The sequence below is a fragment of the Salvelinus sp. IW2-2015 genome, linkage group LG31 (genome assembly GCF_002910315.2).
Source record: "Salvelinus sp. IW2-2015 linkage group LG31, ASM291031v2, whole genome shotgun sequence".
NCBI classification, from domain to species: Eukaryota; Metazoa; Chordata; class Actinopteri; order Salmoniformes; family Salmonidae; genus Salvelinus; species Salvelinus sp. IW2-2015.
In genome coordinates this window covers 6,008,482-6,028,056 of record NC_036870.1, presented here as the reverse complement: position 1 = coordinate 6,028,056, position 19,575 = coordinate 6,008,482, and the positions used below count along the sequence as shown (strand labels likewise).

The 19,575-nt window shown below is 42.3% G+C and overlaps 2 protein-coding genes across 2 annotated transcripts in view; one reads left to right on the top strand and one right to left on the bottom strand.

The window, feature by feature from the left end:
* The window catches only part of ext1b (exostosin glycosyltransferase 1b), a 41,055-nt gene extending 24,038 nt beyond the window's left edge, over nucleotides 1–17,017 (top strand). Inside the window, exons 7-9 of the mRNA XM_023976131.2 lie at nucleotides 4,288–4,448; nucleotides 5,184–5,355; nucleotides 13,238–17,017. Coding sequence (XP_023831899.2) covers nucleotides 4,288–4,448; nucleotides 5,184–5,355; nucleotides 13,238–13,423 — 519 coding nt within the window. The 3' untranslated portion in view covers nucleotides 13,424–17,017. The remainder of the gene's footprint in view (nucleotides 1–4,287; nucleotides 4,449–5,183; nucleotides 5,356–13,237) is intronic.
* Nucleotides 1–19,575, bottom strand: part of med30 (mediator complex subunit 30) — a 109,305-nt gene that overhangs the window by 61,001 nt on the left and 28,729 nt on the right. The gene's annotated exons all lie outside the window — the stretch shown is intronic.

Genomic DNA, 19,575 nt, shown 5'->3' with positions numbered 1-19,575 from the left:
AGGRGAGATGATGAGAAACGAATTCGGTTTACCGTTTTATCTGTGGATTAATTGTCGGAGTAGAGGACCTTGTGCATTTCAGGTAAAATAACAACCCAATGTTTATATACCAGGACAAATTATCTAGCAACAGCAAGCTAGCTAGCTAAATTGCCAAAAATGTTTAATGCTTTTTGACCTGTTCCCAACTTAATATAATTGGTTCAGAGTTTGTTTTGATATTTCAACCTGCGCGTTCTGATCGCTTCTGGTGTGGGTGAACAAAATCAACTTGTGCGCGATGGCGCACGCGGACATGCGGTTTGGTCAGCATGTTATTGCAAACAGGCTGCACGTTTTGGATTGTTTTTATTCTGTACAGGCTTCCTTCTTTTCACACTAACACATGTTAGTGTTGTGGAGTAATTACAATGCCGATCCATCCTCAGTTTTCCATCACAGACATTTAACTCTGGTTTAAAATCACCATTGGTGAAATCCCGGCCAATGTCTGGTTTAACGCCGATGTGCAAAACCAATGTCAAAGCTGACGTACCTACATTATATAGGTATGCACATGACGTAATGACGCCACGTAAAATTTTGTGCAACACAGCATTCCTAACTTAGCCCACAATGTCTGCTGTGTGGATCGAGCAGTCAACAAGTCGAGCAGTAATTTGAAAGAGTAAGAAAATTTCAGCGAGACAACTCAAAGGCAAAATCCATTAAAGACAAGATAATGGRATTCATTGCCCTTGACAATCAACCGTTCTCTGTCGTGGGTGATGTTGGCTTTCGCCGACTGGTCGAGCACCGGTACACCCTACCAAGTGCGCTATTTTTCAGATGTTGCCCTACTGGAGTTACACAGTAATAGAGTCACTGCTATTARCTTTACGACATACATACTATGGAACGCCGTTTGGGTCTTTGCGTGTCAAAAAAGATACAGTAGCACTGTCAAAGCTGTACAAAAGTCTGCRAACACCAGCCACGAATGATGTGTTTTCAATACCGCATTGGTAATAAAGCATAATTTGTTCGACTGCAACTTCTGGGGTAGCTAGCTTTAGCTGTAGAAACTGCAGTATYAGCTAGGTTGCCACTTGATGTTCGCCTATTGAAATTGAACTTCAGTTCATGAAAATAAATAGCTAGCCAGCAACTTAACCCTGTTGCCCAAAGCTAACGTTATAAGCAGCCAGCTAGCTTCATCTGGCTAGTGASGCTCGACAGGGTTGTGTTGTGAAGCTAGCAACCATAACGATTAGGCACAATGGTGGAATTTGAGGTTTGCCTTCATAATAAAAGTATGTAATTTACAGTGATGCAAATGAATACAAATAGTAGAATTATGCCATACTTTTATTTTGAAGGCTAACCATAAAGTCCACTGTTGTGGCTAATCCTTATTGTGGCWAGCTTCACATAGATAGGTCCGACCACCATTAATCAAATAAGAACTGTCTTATAAATTAGGGTCATTTTAGATGATGACACCCAGCTATATAGTTAGCTAGCTAATTATAGCTACTGAAACAGATTGTCGTTCTGCTATGTTTTTGTGGAAGAACATTGTTTGCATCCATGAGCTAGCTAGCTTTTGTTATGACCAGCACCGTAGGTGCGCGAGACAACTTTACCAGTATCATAGCAAACATATGTAACATAGTGATAGTGTAATCAATGTATAATAACTACGTTAAATAATGTGACCTGCAGTCATATTCAGGTCCTGATTGGTCAACAAGCTTAATTGACACGTCAAATAGTATATTTTTTGACACGCAAAGACCCAAACRGTGTTCCATAGAAATCCTGGTTGAGAATGAAACGATTGAACAAATGACCAACGTAACAGCACAGCAAGTRAGTGAAAGAAATAGGTTTTGATTATGTTTTACTGGTAATGGGGACATACCTAAATGCCAACAGAATAACTTTTTCATGCGTGCGTGCGTGCAACCTTTATTTAAATAGGCAAGTCAGTTAAGAACAAATTGTTATTTACAATGACGTCCTACCCCGGCCAAACCCGGACGGCRCTGGGCCAATTGTGCGCCGCCCTATGGGACTCCCAATCACGGCCGGATGTGATACACCTGGATTCGAACCAGGGGCTGTAGTGACGCCTCTTGCACTGAGATGCAGTCCTTAGACCACCGCATCATGTGTGTGTGTTTWAMYWWTTWAWTKKWMYWRRAWKKTTWAAARGSCSSMAMMWTTTTTTWWWWTKGKTWWYSGKWWYSKTTTTTTTKAAAGAAATTCATTCGGCCCTAATCTATGGATTTCACMATTTTTTTATTTAACTAGGTAAGTCAGTTAAGAACAAATTCTTATTTACAATGACAGCCTACACATGACTGGGAATACAGATATACATCTGTTCGTCACAGATACCTTAAAAAATGAGCCTCACAATGGGCCTCAGGATCTCTTTCTGTGCATTCAAATTGCCATCGATAAAATGMAATTGTGTTMGTTTTCCGTAGCTTATGCCTGCCCATACCATAACCCCATACCATAACCCCACCGCCACCATGAGGCACTCTGTTCATAACGTTGACATCAGCAAACCGCTCGCCCACACAACGCCATACATGTGGTCTGCATTTGAGAGGCTAGTTGGATGTACTGCCAAATTATTTAAAACAACGTTTGAGGTGGTTTATGGTAGAGAAATGAACATTAAATTATCTGGCAACAGCTCTGGTGGACATTCCTGTAGTCAGTATAATTGCACGCTCCCTCAACTTGAGACATCTGTGGCCTTGTGTTGTGTGACAAAACTGCACATTTTAGTGGCCTTTTATTGTCCACCGCACAAGGTGCACCTGTGTAATGATCATGCAGTTTAATCAGCTTCTTGATATGCCACACCTGTCAGGTGGATGGATTATCTTGACAAAGGACAAATGCTCACAAACAGGGATGTAAACAAATTTGTGCACAAAATGTGAGTAATAAATGTTTTGTGACTATGGAAAATGTCTGGGATCTTTTATTTCAGGTCATGAAACATGGGACTAGCGCTTTACATGTTGCATTATATATTTTTGTTCAGTGTAATTTATAAAATTTTCCAGAAATAGTTTCACCAGCTGTGTATTCTCAAATTGAAAAAAGTGAGGGAGCGCCACTTCTCCAGGCAGCACTACCAAGCCTGGCTGTCCCTATGAGAGTACAGAAATGGGGAGAAAGCGAGTGAAAGTATAGTGAGTTCCAAACCTACCTCTTTCATTGCCTCACTGTTGTCCCGCATGCAACTTTCTCTTACCCCCCTCTCTTATATAGTACTTAGGGATCCATCTGTCTCTCTTATTTTGCCCTCTTTATCTCTAGCAATTTCTCATACTCTTTCTCTATCCCTCCCACCCCTTACACTTTTCTCATGTTCACTCTCTCTCCATTTCTTGCTCTCCCCATCTCTCTGTTTAATTGGCATCTTTTATCACGTCGCGATCCCCTGCATATTGAGGAAACCACCATTGTGACTGTTTTAATAAGGGTTTAATTTCTGCTTCCTGGGGTGGCTTTTCTCTTCATTCCTCGAGCTGAGTCAGGCACACAGTTTGGCATAACACCATGAGAACACAGATGTTGCCGAGACGAGGTTTTGAGTRGGAGCCCATAAAGGCTGTTTTTGTGGCTGTTATTACACACTTCTTAATTCCGTTTCTGGTGGAGCCGCTGCCTGTGTCCCAAATGGCACCCTGTTCCCTACATAGTGCACTATAGTGTGCTCTATTGGGAGGAAGGTGTTATTTGGGACGCAGGCTCTGTCTGGCTGCTGCCGGAACCAGGCTGACCCTGTCTGTTTTCTCTGATTTTATTTATTTAAATGCTTTGATCAACCAGCGAGAKGTCAGCCAACTGCAGAGGGCTTTTGAAAACACGTTTGTGTAATGCGTTTGTGTGACGAGGCATTCGAGAGAGGGCGCGTATCTGTCTATAAGCTCTGTGCATGGTCCCATAGGGCGGCGCACAATTGGCCCAGCATCGTCCGGGTTAGGGGAGGGTTTGGCCGGGGCAGGCCGTCATTGTAAATAATCATTTGTTCTTTAACTGACTTGCCTAGTTAAATAAAAAATAAATGGAGAGTGTGCATTCATTGTGTATAAAATGTGTACTAAACGGATACTTTGGGAATTTTGCTATGAGGCCCTTTATCTACTTCTCCAGAGTCAGATGAACTYGTGGAYACCATTTTAATGTCTGCGTGCAGTTTGAAGGAAGTTGCTAACTAGCGCTAGTGCAATGACTGGAATCCATGGTGTCTGCTAGCGGATTTGTCTTCCTCCTCAGGTGGACTTTGCCTTCACGGTGTGGCAGAGCTTCCCAGAGAGGTTGGTGGGCTACCCGGCCCGGAGCCACTTCTGGGACAGCAACAAAGAGCGCTGGGGCTACACTTCCAAGTGGACCAACGACTACTCCATGGTGCTGACCGGAGCTGCCATCTACCACAGGTGCAGTAGGCTACAGTACAAGCTCCAGGGTGACGTTTCCCCTAGGTACAGATCTAGGATCAGAAAACTGACCCAAGATCAGTGTATAGGTGCAACTTCACCCTGTTCAACAGTATTACACTACCAGAAGTGCTTGACTTGGACTGAAATAGGTGCCGGTACTTATTTTGGGTGCTGGTAATGTTTATATTTAGGTACAGGAGCTTCACAATACTTTCTGAGCTAATATTCTATAACAGGTGCAGGAACTCAAGCAGTAGAGCATTTGAGGTGCCAGTACTCTTTTCTGGTAAGCTCGTGCCCAAGACAAGCACTGACTACCAGTGGAGGCTGGTGGATTAAGAAATCGGATGACGGGCTTATTGTAATGGCTGGAATGGAAAGGTATCACACACAATTGAAAGTGACATAAACCTCCACTGAACACTACTGTAGTAGGTAGCCTGAGGCCACATACTGTACATCAGTCATGTTGAGTGGTGCATCGTGGATCATGTCCCAACCCTCATTACATTCTTTTTCATTCAGTTGTTCAACAAAGACTCATTTCAGCACTGTTATAAAACGTACATTGAACTCCTTGATTAGCTTTTAACTCAATCAATCGATCCAAACTCTAATCTTGAGTGAGTCCCAGGTCTTTCCAAATACCTCCAAATCTCCCTCTCAACTCTTCTTCTTCTCCCTCTCCAAATATTACCACTTCCTGTTCACTAACTTATTCTTCCTCCTCAGATATTACCACTTCCTGTACACCAATTTCCTGCCTGCCAGCCTGAAGGGCATGGTGGACCAGCTGGCTAACTGTGAGGACATCCTCATGAACTTCCTGGTGTCAGCCGTCACCAAGCTGCCGCCCATCAAGGTCACCCAGAAGAAGCAGTACAAAGAGACCATGATGGGACAGGTATGTATAATAAGACATTATAAACTGGGTAGTTTGGGTACTGGATGCTGAAACAGCATTTCAGCTGTGTATATCTGACAATATACCACGAGTATGAGGCAAAAATACTAGTTTACTGTTTTATTTATGTTTGTAACCAGTTYATAATAGCAATACGGCATCTCAAGGGTTTGCGGTATATGGCCAAGATAACATGGCTAAGGGCTGCATCCGGGCACTCCGCTTCTCGTTGTGAGTAAGAACAGCCCTTAGCCATGGTATATTTAAGCAATAAGGTCCAAGGGGGTGTGGTATATGGCCAATATAACATGGCTAAGGACTGTTCTTAGGCACGACGCAACACACAGTGCTTGGATACAGCCCTTAGTCGTGGTATATTGGCCATATACCACACCCCATATACCACGGGTATGACAAAATATTTATTTTTTACTGCTAGCCATTATAAACCTGGTGTTTCGAGCCCTGAATGCTGATTGGGTGAAAGCCTTGGTATATTGCCCATATACCATATACCCCCAAGGTGCCTTATTGCTATTATAAACTGGTTACCAATAAAATTAGATGTAATTAAATGTTTTTGTCATATGGTCTAATATACCACAGCTTTCAACATTCATGGCTCAGAAAACTTGCTTGCATCGTGCATAAAAACAGCCCTTAGCAGTGGTWTATTGGCCATATACCACACCTCCTCATGCTTTATTGCTTAATTATAAAATGGATGGTTCGAGCCCAGAATGGTATGTCAGACCATATACCACGAGTATGAGACATTTTCTTTTTACTGCTCTAATTACATTGGTAACCAGTTTATAATAGCAATAAGGCACCTCAGGGGTTTGTTGTATATGACCAATATACCACAGCTAAGGGCTGTATCCAGACACTCCACTGTATGGTATACTGGCCATTTACCACATTTACCCCTCGGGCCTTATTGCTCAGTTATAGCATGGCATTGTTGAATACTCATTGGCTTGAAAGGCAGTCTAGAGCGTGGATTATTTAAGTGATAATGCCCTCGAAGCCGGTGTTTGGAGGATATATTGCCACGTGTCACTTTTATACAACAGGTTACCAACATATTCAAATAATGATTGACATATTTTCATWAAAAAATKTTACTTTGATGAATTTATTCATACTAAACTCAGCAAAAAAAGAAACGTCCTCTCACTATCAATTGCGTTTATTTTCAGCAAACTTAACATGTGTAAATATTTGTATGAACATAACAAGATTCAACAACTGAGACATAAACTGAACAAGTTCCACAGACATGACTAAATGAAATGGAATAATGTGTCCCTGAACAAAGGGGGGGGTCAAAATCAAAAGTAACAGTCAGTATCTGGTGTGGCCACCAGCTGCATTAAGTATTGCAGTGCATCTCCTCCTCATGGACTGCCCCAGCTTTGCCAGTTATTGCTGTGAGATGTTACCCCACTCTTCCAACAAGGCACCTGCAAGTTCCTGGATATTTCTGGGGGTAATGGCCCTAGCCCTCACCCTCCGATCTAACAGGTCCCAGATGTGCCCCAATGGGATTGAGATCCGGGCTCTTTGCTGGCCATGGCAGAACACTGACATTCCTGTCTTGCAGGATATCACGCACAGAATGAGCAGTATGGCTGGTGGCATTGTCATGCTGGAGGGTCATGTCAGGATGAGCCTGCAGGAAGGGTACCACATGAGGGAGGAGGATGTCTTCCCTCTAACGCACAGCGTTGAGATTGCCTGCAATGACAACAAGCGCAGTCTGATGATGCTGTGACACACCGCCCCAGACCATGACGGACCCTCCACCTCCAAATCGATCCCGCTCCAGAGTACAGGCCTCGGTGTAACGCTCATTCCTTAGACCAAAAACGCGAATCCGACCATCATCCCTGGCGAGACAAAAACCAAGACTTGTCAGTGAAGAGCACTTTTGCCAGTCCTGTCTGGTCCAGCAACAGTGGGTTTGTGCCCATAGGTGACGTTGTTGTCGGTGATGTCTGGTGAGGACCTGCCTTACAACAGGCCTGCAAGCCCTCAGTCCAGCCTCTCTCAGCCTATTGCGGACAGTCTGAGCACTGATGGAGGGATTGTGCATTCCTGGTGTAACTCGGGCAGTTGTTGTTGCCATCCTGTACCTGTCCCGCAGGTGTGATGTTCGGATGTACCGATCCTGTGCAGGTGTTGTTACACGTGGTCTGCCACTGCGAGGACGATCAGCTATCTGTCCTGTCTCCCTGTAGCGCTGTCTTAGGCGTCTCACATTACAGACATTGCAATTTATTGCCCTGGCCACATCTGCAGTCCTCATGCCTCCTTCCAGCATGCCTAAGGCACATTCACACAGATGAGCAGGGACCCTGGGCATCTTTCTTTTGGTGTTTTTCAGTCAGTAGAAAGGCCTTTTTAGTGTCCTAAGTTTTCATAACTGTGACCTTAATTGCCTACCGTCTGTAAGCTGTTTGTGTCTTAACGACCGTTCCACAGGTGCATGTTCATTAATTGTTYATGGTTCATTGAACAAGTATGGGAAACAGTGTTTAAACCCTTTACAATGAAGATCTGTGAAGTAATTTAGATTTTTTACGAATTATCTTTGAAAGACAGGGTCCTAAAAAAGGGACGTTTCTTTTTTTGCTGAGTTTATTTCATCCTTCCACAAGATATAGTCCCGACACAAATCTAGGGTTGCTTCTCAGGCCGGCTGGTCGTTCGTTCTATCGGTTCGGTTGCCAGAGACCCAATAATTTATTTGTATATAGCCATAAAAATGGTGCCAGCTGATTCATGATTTTGAATGGCTGAGAATTTCTGCCTGTCTTTCTCGTCCCGACTCCCGACACGTTCATTACTATGGGACCGCTTGGAGATCGAATTTGAATATTGAAACAATGTTGAAAATGTCAGAGACAGACCGCAAGCTTTATACAAATCTCCGCTATTGAAAACTAAATGTTGGTCTAAAAGAAATGTAAGATAATGTCTAGTGGAGATCAAGTTTATAAATTGCCTGGCTGGGCTGATGGAACAGTCAGATGGAACAGAGTAAATAGGCATTTTAACGTCATAGATTTAACAGGTGGTAACAGAACAGTGCAAACTGGCTCTAACCAGAATGGAAAGACGAGTGGGAGGCCCTGGTTCACAACCAAGCAAGAGGACAAGTACATTAGAGTGTCTAGTTTGAGAAACAGACGCCTCAAGTCCTGAACTGGCAGCTTCATTAAATAGTACTCTTGCTCAGTTGTGCACTGGGGCCTCCCTCTTTCTATTCTGGTTAGAGCCAGTTTGCGCTGTTCTGTTAAGGGAGTAGTACTCAGCGTTGTACGAGATCTTCAGTTTCTTGGCAATTTCTCGCATTGAATATCCTTCATTTCTCAGAACAAGAATAGACTGATGAGTTTCAGAAGAAAGTTATTTGTTTCTGGCCATTTTGAGCCTGTCATCGAACCCACAAATGCTGATGCYCCAGATACTCAACTAGTCTAAAGGAGGCCAGTTTTATTGCTTMTTTAATCAGAACAACAGTTTTCAGCTGTGCTAACATAATTGCAAAGGGGTTTTCTAATGATCAATTAGCCTTTTAAAATGCTAAACTTGGATTAGCTAACACAAAGTGCCATTGGAACAYAGGAGTGATGTTGCTGATAATGGGCCTCTGTACACCTATGTAGATATTCCATTTTAAAAATCTGCCATTTCCAGCTACAATAGTCATTTAAAACATTAACACTGTATTTCTGATCAATTTGATGTTATTTTAATGGACAAAAAAATTGCTTTTCTTTCAAAAACAAGGACATTTCTAGGTGACCACAAACTTTTAAGCGGTAGTGTATATATATATTTTCCCCTAACCCTAATTGGAGAAAACTAATGGACAACAACACTTAGGCTTCTACTTCTAGCTTATACATACTATATACATTTTACAGACACAGTATAGTTTACAATAGTTATCTTTTGTTTGTTTTTAGTCCCATCCTTCAGCTTCAGTCAACCCCTCCCATCTATCTCTTAACACCATCCATATTGGATTTCTATTTGCCATATTTTTTTTCAACTGTGCTGTGATGTTTCACAAAAGTTCTGAACCTTTCTATTCTCGTAGATTCTACATATTGTAAATTTAAAAATAATATACTAATAATATACTATTACTATTAATATACTAATATACTATACTATTGATCTATTGACTATGACTTTTTAAATCACCCAGCAGTGCTATTTGAAAACACACATACTCCTACACATTAACACACAGAAACAGTACACCCTCCATATAATTCACATCACAGGCCTAATAGTACTGTAGAGCTCTTTACTTGCACACAATATAGCTGGGTCACCCCGTTCTGTCCCTAGGGGTCCACGGCCCTGCAGCGCCCCAACCCAACACACCCCACTCAGCTTTAGGATCTCAGTGAAACATTCATTATTGGTTTCAGGTGTGTTAGGCAAAGGCCAGAGTGACAACAGTACAGCAGATCCCCAAGGGCCAGGACTGTGCAGCCCAGCAGCTAGGGATTGCCTAAATCTCCCCTGAAGTAGGCATGTTTACAGTACAGACTCCCTTTTGTCGTGAAGCATTCCACATAAGGCATCCAGAACTTATGAAAGTTGCACAGTATACCCTTAATCTTAAAACACATCTAGTGATACTGTACATAACTTTTCATTTCTTCCAAACATTGTGGGAGGATAACCAACCGTCCAAATAATGGCAATGAATTTATTAGCCATTTATAAATGCTTGGTTACACAAGTTTCTTCTGATAAGTCTCCAGTATCAACATTTCCAAGCAAACAAAAACAGGGAGAATCTGAAGACATGCTTCGATAAAAGAACATAGTCTTTGCTAGAATTCAGACAGCCTTCACAAGACCCCAACATATGCAATTATGTCYCCGTTTGTGCTTTACACCTGTGCATGATATTCCATTTCACTGGCATATAGTATGTTCTACGGATGGTCTTCAACTGTAGTCATTTATGTCTGAGATTATATGAACATGACTGGGCATTCTAACACATCTGTATCCATTCACCATCATCAATAGCGTCTCCCAGGTCTTCCTCACATTTTTGTTTTACATGTTTTGTGTCATCGGGGAAAAGCCACTATCAACCCTTTGATACAGTTTGGAAATCAACTTTTGAGGTTTGTCAGAATGCCTTAAAATAGCATCCAGCTTGTCCAGTGTTTGCTGGACAGAGATAATAAAGTGTTGTATCTTCAAAGATTCACCTCACCTCTGTCACAGACTAGTCTTCCCTGGCTGCCTGATTCTGCTGAGACCCCTGTCACCATCTGATCCTCCTAAAATGAGGCACGACAAAGAATTACCTTCATGGACATGTATACATTATATTATCCAAGAATAGAATCAACGGTTCAATCATTGAAATGATCATGATTCCCAGATCACAGACTGTAGCTTTAAACTTCAACTGTTGCCCTGTAGCTACTGTAGGTCTACCCATCAATTCAAGATAGAACTTTGTATCATTCACTAAATATACTGCAAAATTCCCCTGAGCTCCGTAGGCTGGTCCTCCCTGGCTGTCTGACCCTGCTGGGACCCCTGTCACCATCTGATCCTGCTAATAAGCACTTGAGAGCAGCATTCCCACGGGATGTCTGCGGGACGTGCGGGTCCCAACAGAGATCATTGCTGTGCGGTTGGCATTTTTCATGCTGCTGGCAGTCAGACAGATGACTTTGGGATGAAAATATTTTTGTTGTCCACAGATTATTTGGAAACGGCCCTCTTTCTGCTTTGTATGCGTTAGCCTACCTATTGTATTAAAAGCATATATGTTTTGCATTATTCACACAATTCGCTGCTTCAACTTCAGTAGCCTAYCTCTCCTAGTTGGRCGTGAGAGTTCACGTGTGCCTAGTACAGTATGTGTGGTCTCATTGAAATAGAGTAGGCTGCCTACATGGGCAGAGAATCACATGGCAGTTAACTTGAATATGAAATGAACTTAAATCTGGTTAGACTGTAGTGTAGTGTCTGTAAATAAATATTGATAATGAAAAGAAGTGGAGGGCGCTCAACCAACGTGAGTTGAAGTGTAATAAAACACATTTTTTATCATGATTTGAAAAGGAAAAAGCACAGCGCGCACATAGGTTAGACTAGCGTTGCCCTTTTTATTTTCAAAAAGTTATCATTTATTTGTCTCTGCCTGCAAATCAGCCTCCTAAAAACGTAGCAAGTGTCCTCCAGTTCAGTAGCCTGCGAGATCAGGTGCGCGTGTGGCCTCAATTAAATAGATCCGTCTATGTATACATGGTCGGAGAAACACGGGACAGTTGTCTTTCCACGGAAATGTACTTCCTAAATAGGCCTATGATTAGTATATACTTTACTACATTGCSTAGAAATATGGCTAAATATTGATCACCCATATTTCTCTGTCTTCCCACTCCTTAAAGGTAGACTATACAAATAGCTCAAGAGAAAGTCCAACTAATGCTCTCTTCAAACTACATCGAGCATATTGGCTGATATAGCCCAGTAATACAATGGAAGGGCCATGTGAGAATCTCTGGTAATTTAACCTATTTCTTAAATTATTTTTGCGAATTTGATATTGCCTATAGGGTGCCAAATTGCTCGGGGCCATGGCTGGCAAGTGAGCTGCGTCACATACGCCTAAAATAACATTGTGGTTGGGTTTGGGACCAGTTCTTGCGGTAAGTTAGCGGGTGGGAGTCGGACAGAAAGCCGCACAGACCTCCACTGTGCACCATGACAGTGACACCTGTAACGTTAGAGTTGTTAATGACTGTGTCCGTGTGAAAATTAGGGAATTTTGCTCGGGAAACTGATAGATCAATAGCGTTACACTGACATAGTGACTAATACAACTCACATTGCACTGAAAAAAACTTCAGAATATCAATCTTCAATTGTTTGGCCGATGGTTTCATCGTTGTATTCAGGTCTAGTTTGATAGCTACTGTAAGCCAACTTTTGGCTCTCTCTAACGGTACATCAACTGGCGAAAACTTGCCAAGTTCATTTACTTCTGAAACGTAACACAACAAAGGCTACAAAACATGTCCATACAAACAACTGCTGTTAGATAGCGATATGAGGTGGCTATTATTAATATCTGACAGATAACTAGGAGTTCAGAGCTGACCTGGCTGTGGGTAGCTACTCACTAGCGTAGCTTATTCATTCACCTCACTTGAGAGGGGATGAAACATTAGCTAACGTTACATGTCAGTTACAATACTCGCTTTTTTTATGTTAAACAGCAGTTACCTTGCCAGCTACATCACGCAACTAAAGAGTAGCCAGTTTCTATTCCTGTTAGAACTCGGTGGTGTAGCTGGTAAGGTAACTGCTTAATTATAATCAACTCTCCCGTGCAGGTCCAACCAGCCTTCCAGAGGCTTTGCCTTCACACAGCCTGTCAGCCCGCTCTGGGGTGTCCGTGGGGTCCTAAATCCAGTCCTCCATATACACCAAACAGCCTACCCGAACGCTCAGAGGCGTCTGCATGGTCCTAAAGCACACTGGTGCCTCGTTTTGTATCATATTCCAATAATTAAACTGGGAGGGACAAAAATGCCATTTCAGAATGTGGGGTTCCACCCTTCCCCAGTGAAAGTTGTGCCCCTGATTCGCAGAATAATTTGATGGTTATGAAGTTCATTCTTCTTATTTCTCGCTGATTTATCATTAAAGCAAAAAATGGGTCAGTTTATCACTATGGATTTTTGGTCATATCGCCCAGCACTAGACCCCACCCAGCGTTTTGAGAAACCCTGATATGATTTAGTKTCATGACGTGCTGCTATGATCAAACAATAACTTATCTTTGCCTTTTGTCTTTCTTGCTCCTCCCGCCGTGCAGTCGTCGCGGGCGTCACGCTGGGCTGACCCGGACCACTTCGCCCAGCGGCAGACGTGCATGAACAAGTTCGCCAGCTGGTTTGGCGGCATGCCCCTGGTCCACTCCCAAATGAGGCTGGACCCKGTGCTGTTCAAGGACCAGGTCTCCATCCTGCGCAAGAAATACAGGGACATCGAGAGGCTCTGACAGGACGCGCGCCCCCTGCTGGAGAGGCCGGGGGAGGCGGTAGCGGTAGTAACAGACAGGCTCGCTGGAGAGCAGCCGTAGGAGGACCATGACAGTGGCAGTAGGACAGTCAGCCAACTTGGATCCTAGGGGGGGCGCTACAGCTCCGTCTTCTACTCAGCACATTGCCAATGACCACAGGACTTGACAAGTGAAACAAGTGGAATTGCGGTCTCTGGAGAACTACGCACACACACACACACAGGATATACAGGTCTATAGTATGTTCACATAAACACACAAACTACTGACAATGAGACTCTTAGATATCATATTTTTTTTGTATGAATGCCACAAAGGAGAGAATGACGAGAGACTTTCCTGTGACTCATGTGCAGGATGGTAGAGGAAGGGAGGTGTCCAACATGACAACCCAACCACAGATCAGATCCGCCACGGACTGGTAACCTAGACTCAATGCAACCCTTCCTAACCTCACCTTGACCCCTTCATGACCTCCCTATGTCTGCATCAGAACCTCTGACGCACTCACCACCAGCCCCTGCTCTGGACCCTGGGTAACCCTGTAACTATTTCTTTCCTTAATTTTTGATCCATACTTCCCTCCCATGTGTTTACTGGGGTTTGAAGCGTTGGGTGTCTTATCGTCCTAAGAACTGTTCCGTGTGATTTAATCAAATTCAGCATTTGGCGGTCAAGGTCGAGAAAGTAGAGTTTTGTTATTCTTTTACTGGAAGGACAGTTTAAAAGCCGCCGTTTTCAAATGGTGCCACTCGTATTGCAATGCGGCAGTCACAAAACCCACATAAACATGAACTCTATGCTCATTCCTTGAATTTCGGATAGTTTGATTTTTTATTTCTGTCAGATTTATTGCAATGATAAGCCTTTTTTTYCCCTTCAAAACTCTCAAAAGCAGTGTTACTTTTCTTCTCATGTTTTTTGTTTTCTCCTCAAAAGTTCAGTTCCAGTGTGTGTACAGAGGCTAAAAGTAAGCTCATCCAACCATAAGCCCAAACAGAGTACTTTCCCTCCGTCGGAATGAGCAAAATGAACATTTCTGGATGAAATGGAGCAGAACACTGCCTTCTAAACCAAACCCTTTTCACCCATTTATTTCCCCTTTATTGCTTACGAGCACTACCGTGGCAGAAGGAGTGCATGCTAAATTTAGAACCTAAACAATTCTTTAGTTGCCTGCGTCATTTCCACAGCAGTGTTAAGAGATTTTGCAAATGTAAATGTGAAACGCGTCTGTTGTGCCATGTCCCCGAAATTCACATTAGTGCTGCCTTTTTAAATTGCTTATTGCACATATTTTCCATAAATCGATACCGAAAGCAGTAGAAGATACTATATAGTTGAAATGCCCTCTGTAATATGTGTTATTCTTCCTAGATTCACCACATCATAATGATGCTGGTGAAATTTAAGCCTCAAAGCCATTCGATAGACATAGCCATCTCCTAGACCATTCGTCAGGGGACATATGTTTTGTGTTCAATTAGAGAAAGCCATTTCATTTGAAGTGTTGGGTTTCCCTGGGGAGCAGCCCTTGATGAAACCTTCTGTCTCTATTTCCCATCATGTCTGACTCTGCTCTGGAAGCTGTGACCCACAACCTTGACCCTTTGGCTCCAGGTTTACAGAGAAAAGACAACCAGCTCCCCCTCGCCTTGTCGTTGTAATGTTTTTCACTACCGTCTTAGTTCATCATTTCTGTTGCGCCAAGTCTTCCTGTGATGCTGTTATACTCACAATACTAACTCATCCCAGCTCAACTACATTTGTCCTGACAATTTTTTTTGCCAGTCATTGGTAACAGGTGTATTGTGGTCGAATAGGGAAAAAAACGGTATATTTTATTGATCAATTTCAAGGAAATGGCTTCAAGAAATGTGGAAGTTCATGGCTGTATAGTGATATCCTATTGTGAAGAGGCTTTTGCCTTTGTACCACACCAGAGCCCTGCCAGTCCACTCGAACAGGTACTTGAATGTCTGAAGACTTGAAGGAGCGTAGTGACCTTTTTATTGTGAAGGTGACTGAACTTAAAGGGCCAGTTTCCCGGACACAGATTAAACCTAGTCCTGGACAAAAAAATATTTTCTCAATGATGCTCCATTGAATGTTAATTTTAGTTCAGGACGATTCTGGATCTGGCTCAGGGAAACCGGACAGTAGTGTGTCAGCTGTGAGCCAAAGCTCAACTATCCATTTTCTTCACCCCCAATTCCCCCCCCCCCCCCCCCTTCGTTGTATCTGCGTCATTTCTTATTGAGGTCGTTATAGACTCCTTCACATTTGATTTTGTTTTCATATCAGGATACAATCAATGAAGGTCAGTGTCCACTAGGTTTATACATGGCCAATGAGTTGATATTGTCATCGGTGGGCCTGGGCTATCTACTCTTGCCGTTCTCACAATGTCGTATGTGATATTATCATCATCAACATGTAATACTACAGTACAGATTAGATTTAGTAGCTGGTATATTGTCAGCATAKAGTTTTTTCACTACATTTTTGCATACGTTTGTATTTTCTTTCAGGAAATGTACTCTGGGAGAAGGAGTTTGGAATGAACTTGTATGATTTGATATTGGCCAAGAGAGATTTACGTTGTATTTGGTGCTGACTTACAGCAAGCCTTGGATCTCTTGGCAGTAGACATGCATCTCAATGATTATGAAAAGCGTTGGTCCCCGTTTGAAGTTCAGTAAACCATCTTTGTTTGAATTCATGTCAAGCCTTCTTAGGATTGTCTGAACTTGTTGTTATCATCTCAAAAGAGAAAGTCCCCCAGCCTTGCACATTGACTTCATAGGTGAAACCAGAGACATTTCAGAAGATCTTAACTCATTTCTGTACATAAACATGTATATTTATTTTCATATGTGAACAAAACCAGACAGTGTATAGTATGAAATGACAGGGGAAAATAACAGGATTTCTTGGCTGAGGGAACAGTTGATGAGCAAAAATATTCTGATTTTGTAAGTTGAACATTTATTTTTTTCACATTGTTGTCAATATATATTTTTTCATTTCCACTGAATAAAAACATCCCTATGTAGAGCAATTGCAACCAWTATAGAAATACAGTTTCCATGTAATTTAATTCAGAATCGCCATGGAGACGAGATGCTACCAATAATCTAGAATTAGATTTGCTGTGAGCATTTAGATTCTGTGAACTGTATTGCAAAAGCAACCAAAGACTATTTGGAAACCAATATGTAGCTGGGTCTCTTGTAACAGATCGAGGATTTTCTTTTGTTGCTGTAATGTGTGTCTTCTCAGATCCACTGTAATGTTTGTCACTGTCCACGTCTGCATACTCGTTGATGCTTCTGGGGAAACTGGCAACTCTCTGACCATATCTGGTACAAATATAGTCAATTCAAAATGGTAATGTTGAATGAAATAGACATATGACCTTGTAATACAACACTAGATGTMTCAGTTAAACATATCCTTCCACGATACCGTCGGATACCAGACATTCTAATGGTTTAGCAATGCATGGCCTCTATCAGTGTGGTTGGTTGGATGTGCAGGATGGTTACTGTCCTTGATTGTGCCTTTTTTTTTTTAAATAAAACGTTGGTTTGTGAGCTCATGATAACACACACTGCCATTTTGACCATTAGTCAGTCAGAAGAGGAGCACCATATAGGGGTCTCGTTAATCTCGACATACACTGGAGTTTCATCACCACTCTGTTTCATCCACGACACCTCGGTTCCCTGTTGGATACCAAACTGTGTTGACGACCAACAACGCGCCTGCATGACCACTTTTTCTATGGAATTATTTATCAGTACTTAACTGTATCACAAACAGACAAGCTATTTTTAATGACTTMATTTCCAGCTGTCCTGATGCCTTCCTCCCTTCTACCTTGTAATTAACAAATTAATTTTATAGGGGTAATAAATGAAATAGAAAAATGAAGATTTTGTAAGAATTGATTTATATAAAAACAATACATTTGATCATAGATGCGTGAGTGTGTCTTCATTGCTTTGATGCGAGGTGTAGCCTGCTGTTTAACGTAAGCATAGTAATGTCGGCAAATGGTTTGTTTTGAATGGTGCAGAAACAAGGAGGCCCATTATTACAATAAACAGACAAATCAATATAYTGTACTTTCAACTGAATGAGAATGTATTCCTTGTGTACCATACAATGATAGTCCTTCACCATTGTCCTCAACCATAACCAGGTTGGAATTATWCCATTGAAGAGAAATTATGATCCACTATCCAGCAATTGATTTTTACTTTGTGGAAGAGCATCCCAAATGGCACCATATTCCCTACATAGTGCACTGTTTTTGACCGGAGACCCATAGGCTCTGGCCAAAAGTAGTRCACTATATCGGGAACAGGGTGCCATTTGGAATGCATACTATGTCCTCTACCATCTCCCTGTGGACAATAACCTCATAACACAACTTGGATACGACCCAAACCAGCTTCTAAATTATTTATCGGAATCGTATCTGAAGCTGATATTGATATTAATATCCGAGACCTGATGGCCCGCGGCATGCCCTTTCTCTGTTGTCGGCCCCAGTCTCCTCCTTTCCGCCCAGGGCCGTCCCTAGCCTTATGGGCAAAACAAAACAACCTTGCTKGCAACTTTTTAGTGCCACCCTCTTGGCGGTGGAGAGGAAAATGTGCAGTTTTGCCATGGGTTTGATAGAAAAGTTTGCCGTTTACRAGCTAATTTCCTGCAATTCTATACATTTTACCATGACTTATGCCATCTGYGTGACTAACAAAATCAATGGAGGCCTCCTGGAGGTCAAGGCTCCTGGGCACGTTCCCTGTTTATCTGGTTGGTAATTTGGCCATGATGTTTAGATTGCTAAGCAAGTTAGTCTAGACAGCCATCTAAAAAATGTGACATGGGTTTATTGAGTGACTGTAAGAAGGCTACCTACCACACATTCCTGATGAGTTTTTGTCATGCTTTTTACGGTTTCTATTCTCTGTAACCATGTATAACATTCTTATTAAAGTACTATTTTAATTGCTTAAAGCCCCTGTCTCATGTTGTTGCACTACCACACACTTACGTGATGTGACAAGCCCCTCCACCGATGGTCCATGCTATCCGGGATCCACAGGGCGTCTGCCTTAAGATGGCCATCATGGTAAAGACTACAAGGCCCAGAACCCCCTGCTCTACAGGGCACCTGTCCTAATTATGGTTCAAATAGGCAGCACCTGGCCTGCACTGAGAGCTCTTCCACRCGGAGTTTGTCATTACTGTTTATAATTAAAAGCCTTTATTTTGCCTGCCTTTATTTTGCCACCAATTCAAAGGTGCCTCCTGAACCTTTGAATTGTGATCTCCTTGCCTATTCATGGTTCATTTGTGTGGTCAACCTTTGGCTATGCCCAAGMATTTATGCGTCTCTTATAGGGATCAAAGCCACATCCCTGATGTAGCAGGCACCATGCACTAGCACACTGGGTTATTCATTTATTTTGTTCATCAAATCTCCTTGATTATACGTTTTATATTTTTGATTTGGCAAGTTTGCGATATTAACTTGAACAACAATATTTTGGGAACGGGTCGGCGTGAATCTCATTGTATTTCCTTGAATATCTGCGGTTCCTGCCCTTGTATATTCTCCTCTAGTGCATTTTGAGGAGGCAAGGAGATAGGAATCAGAGAGCAACAAATGAGATTCACCCATCAAATTGAAATCCCAATCGAAGACAGGAGAGAATATTCTCCAACCCCGCTAGTAAGAAAGATGGTTGAAAGATGGTTTGGGTGTTGAGGGTGAGAATTCCCTGCTAGGGAAAGGCAACAATAAACCTTTGTGAAAAGGCCATTGATCCGAAAGATTCAAACCCATGACCTTCTGGTCCCTACCCCATTGCCCAATCCACTGCTCTGGTATTTTCATATATTTAAAACTGTTCAGTCAGAAACTTAAGTCAATAGATTAGAAATGTCATTAGTTAAGAACTTTAGGTAAGGTTGGAAAACAAAAGTCGCAATCGGGATTTGAAATGGCAACAGGATTTACCCCCTGAAAACTCCACCCACTGAGCTTTCATCCAACCAGTCAAGTTAGTTCTGCCCTTGAAGCGGAGCTTCACCTATYCCATCTAGCCACAACCGTC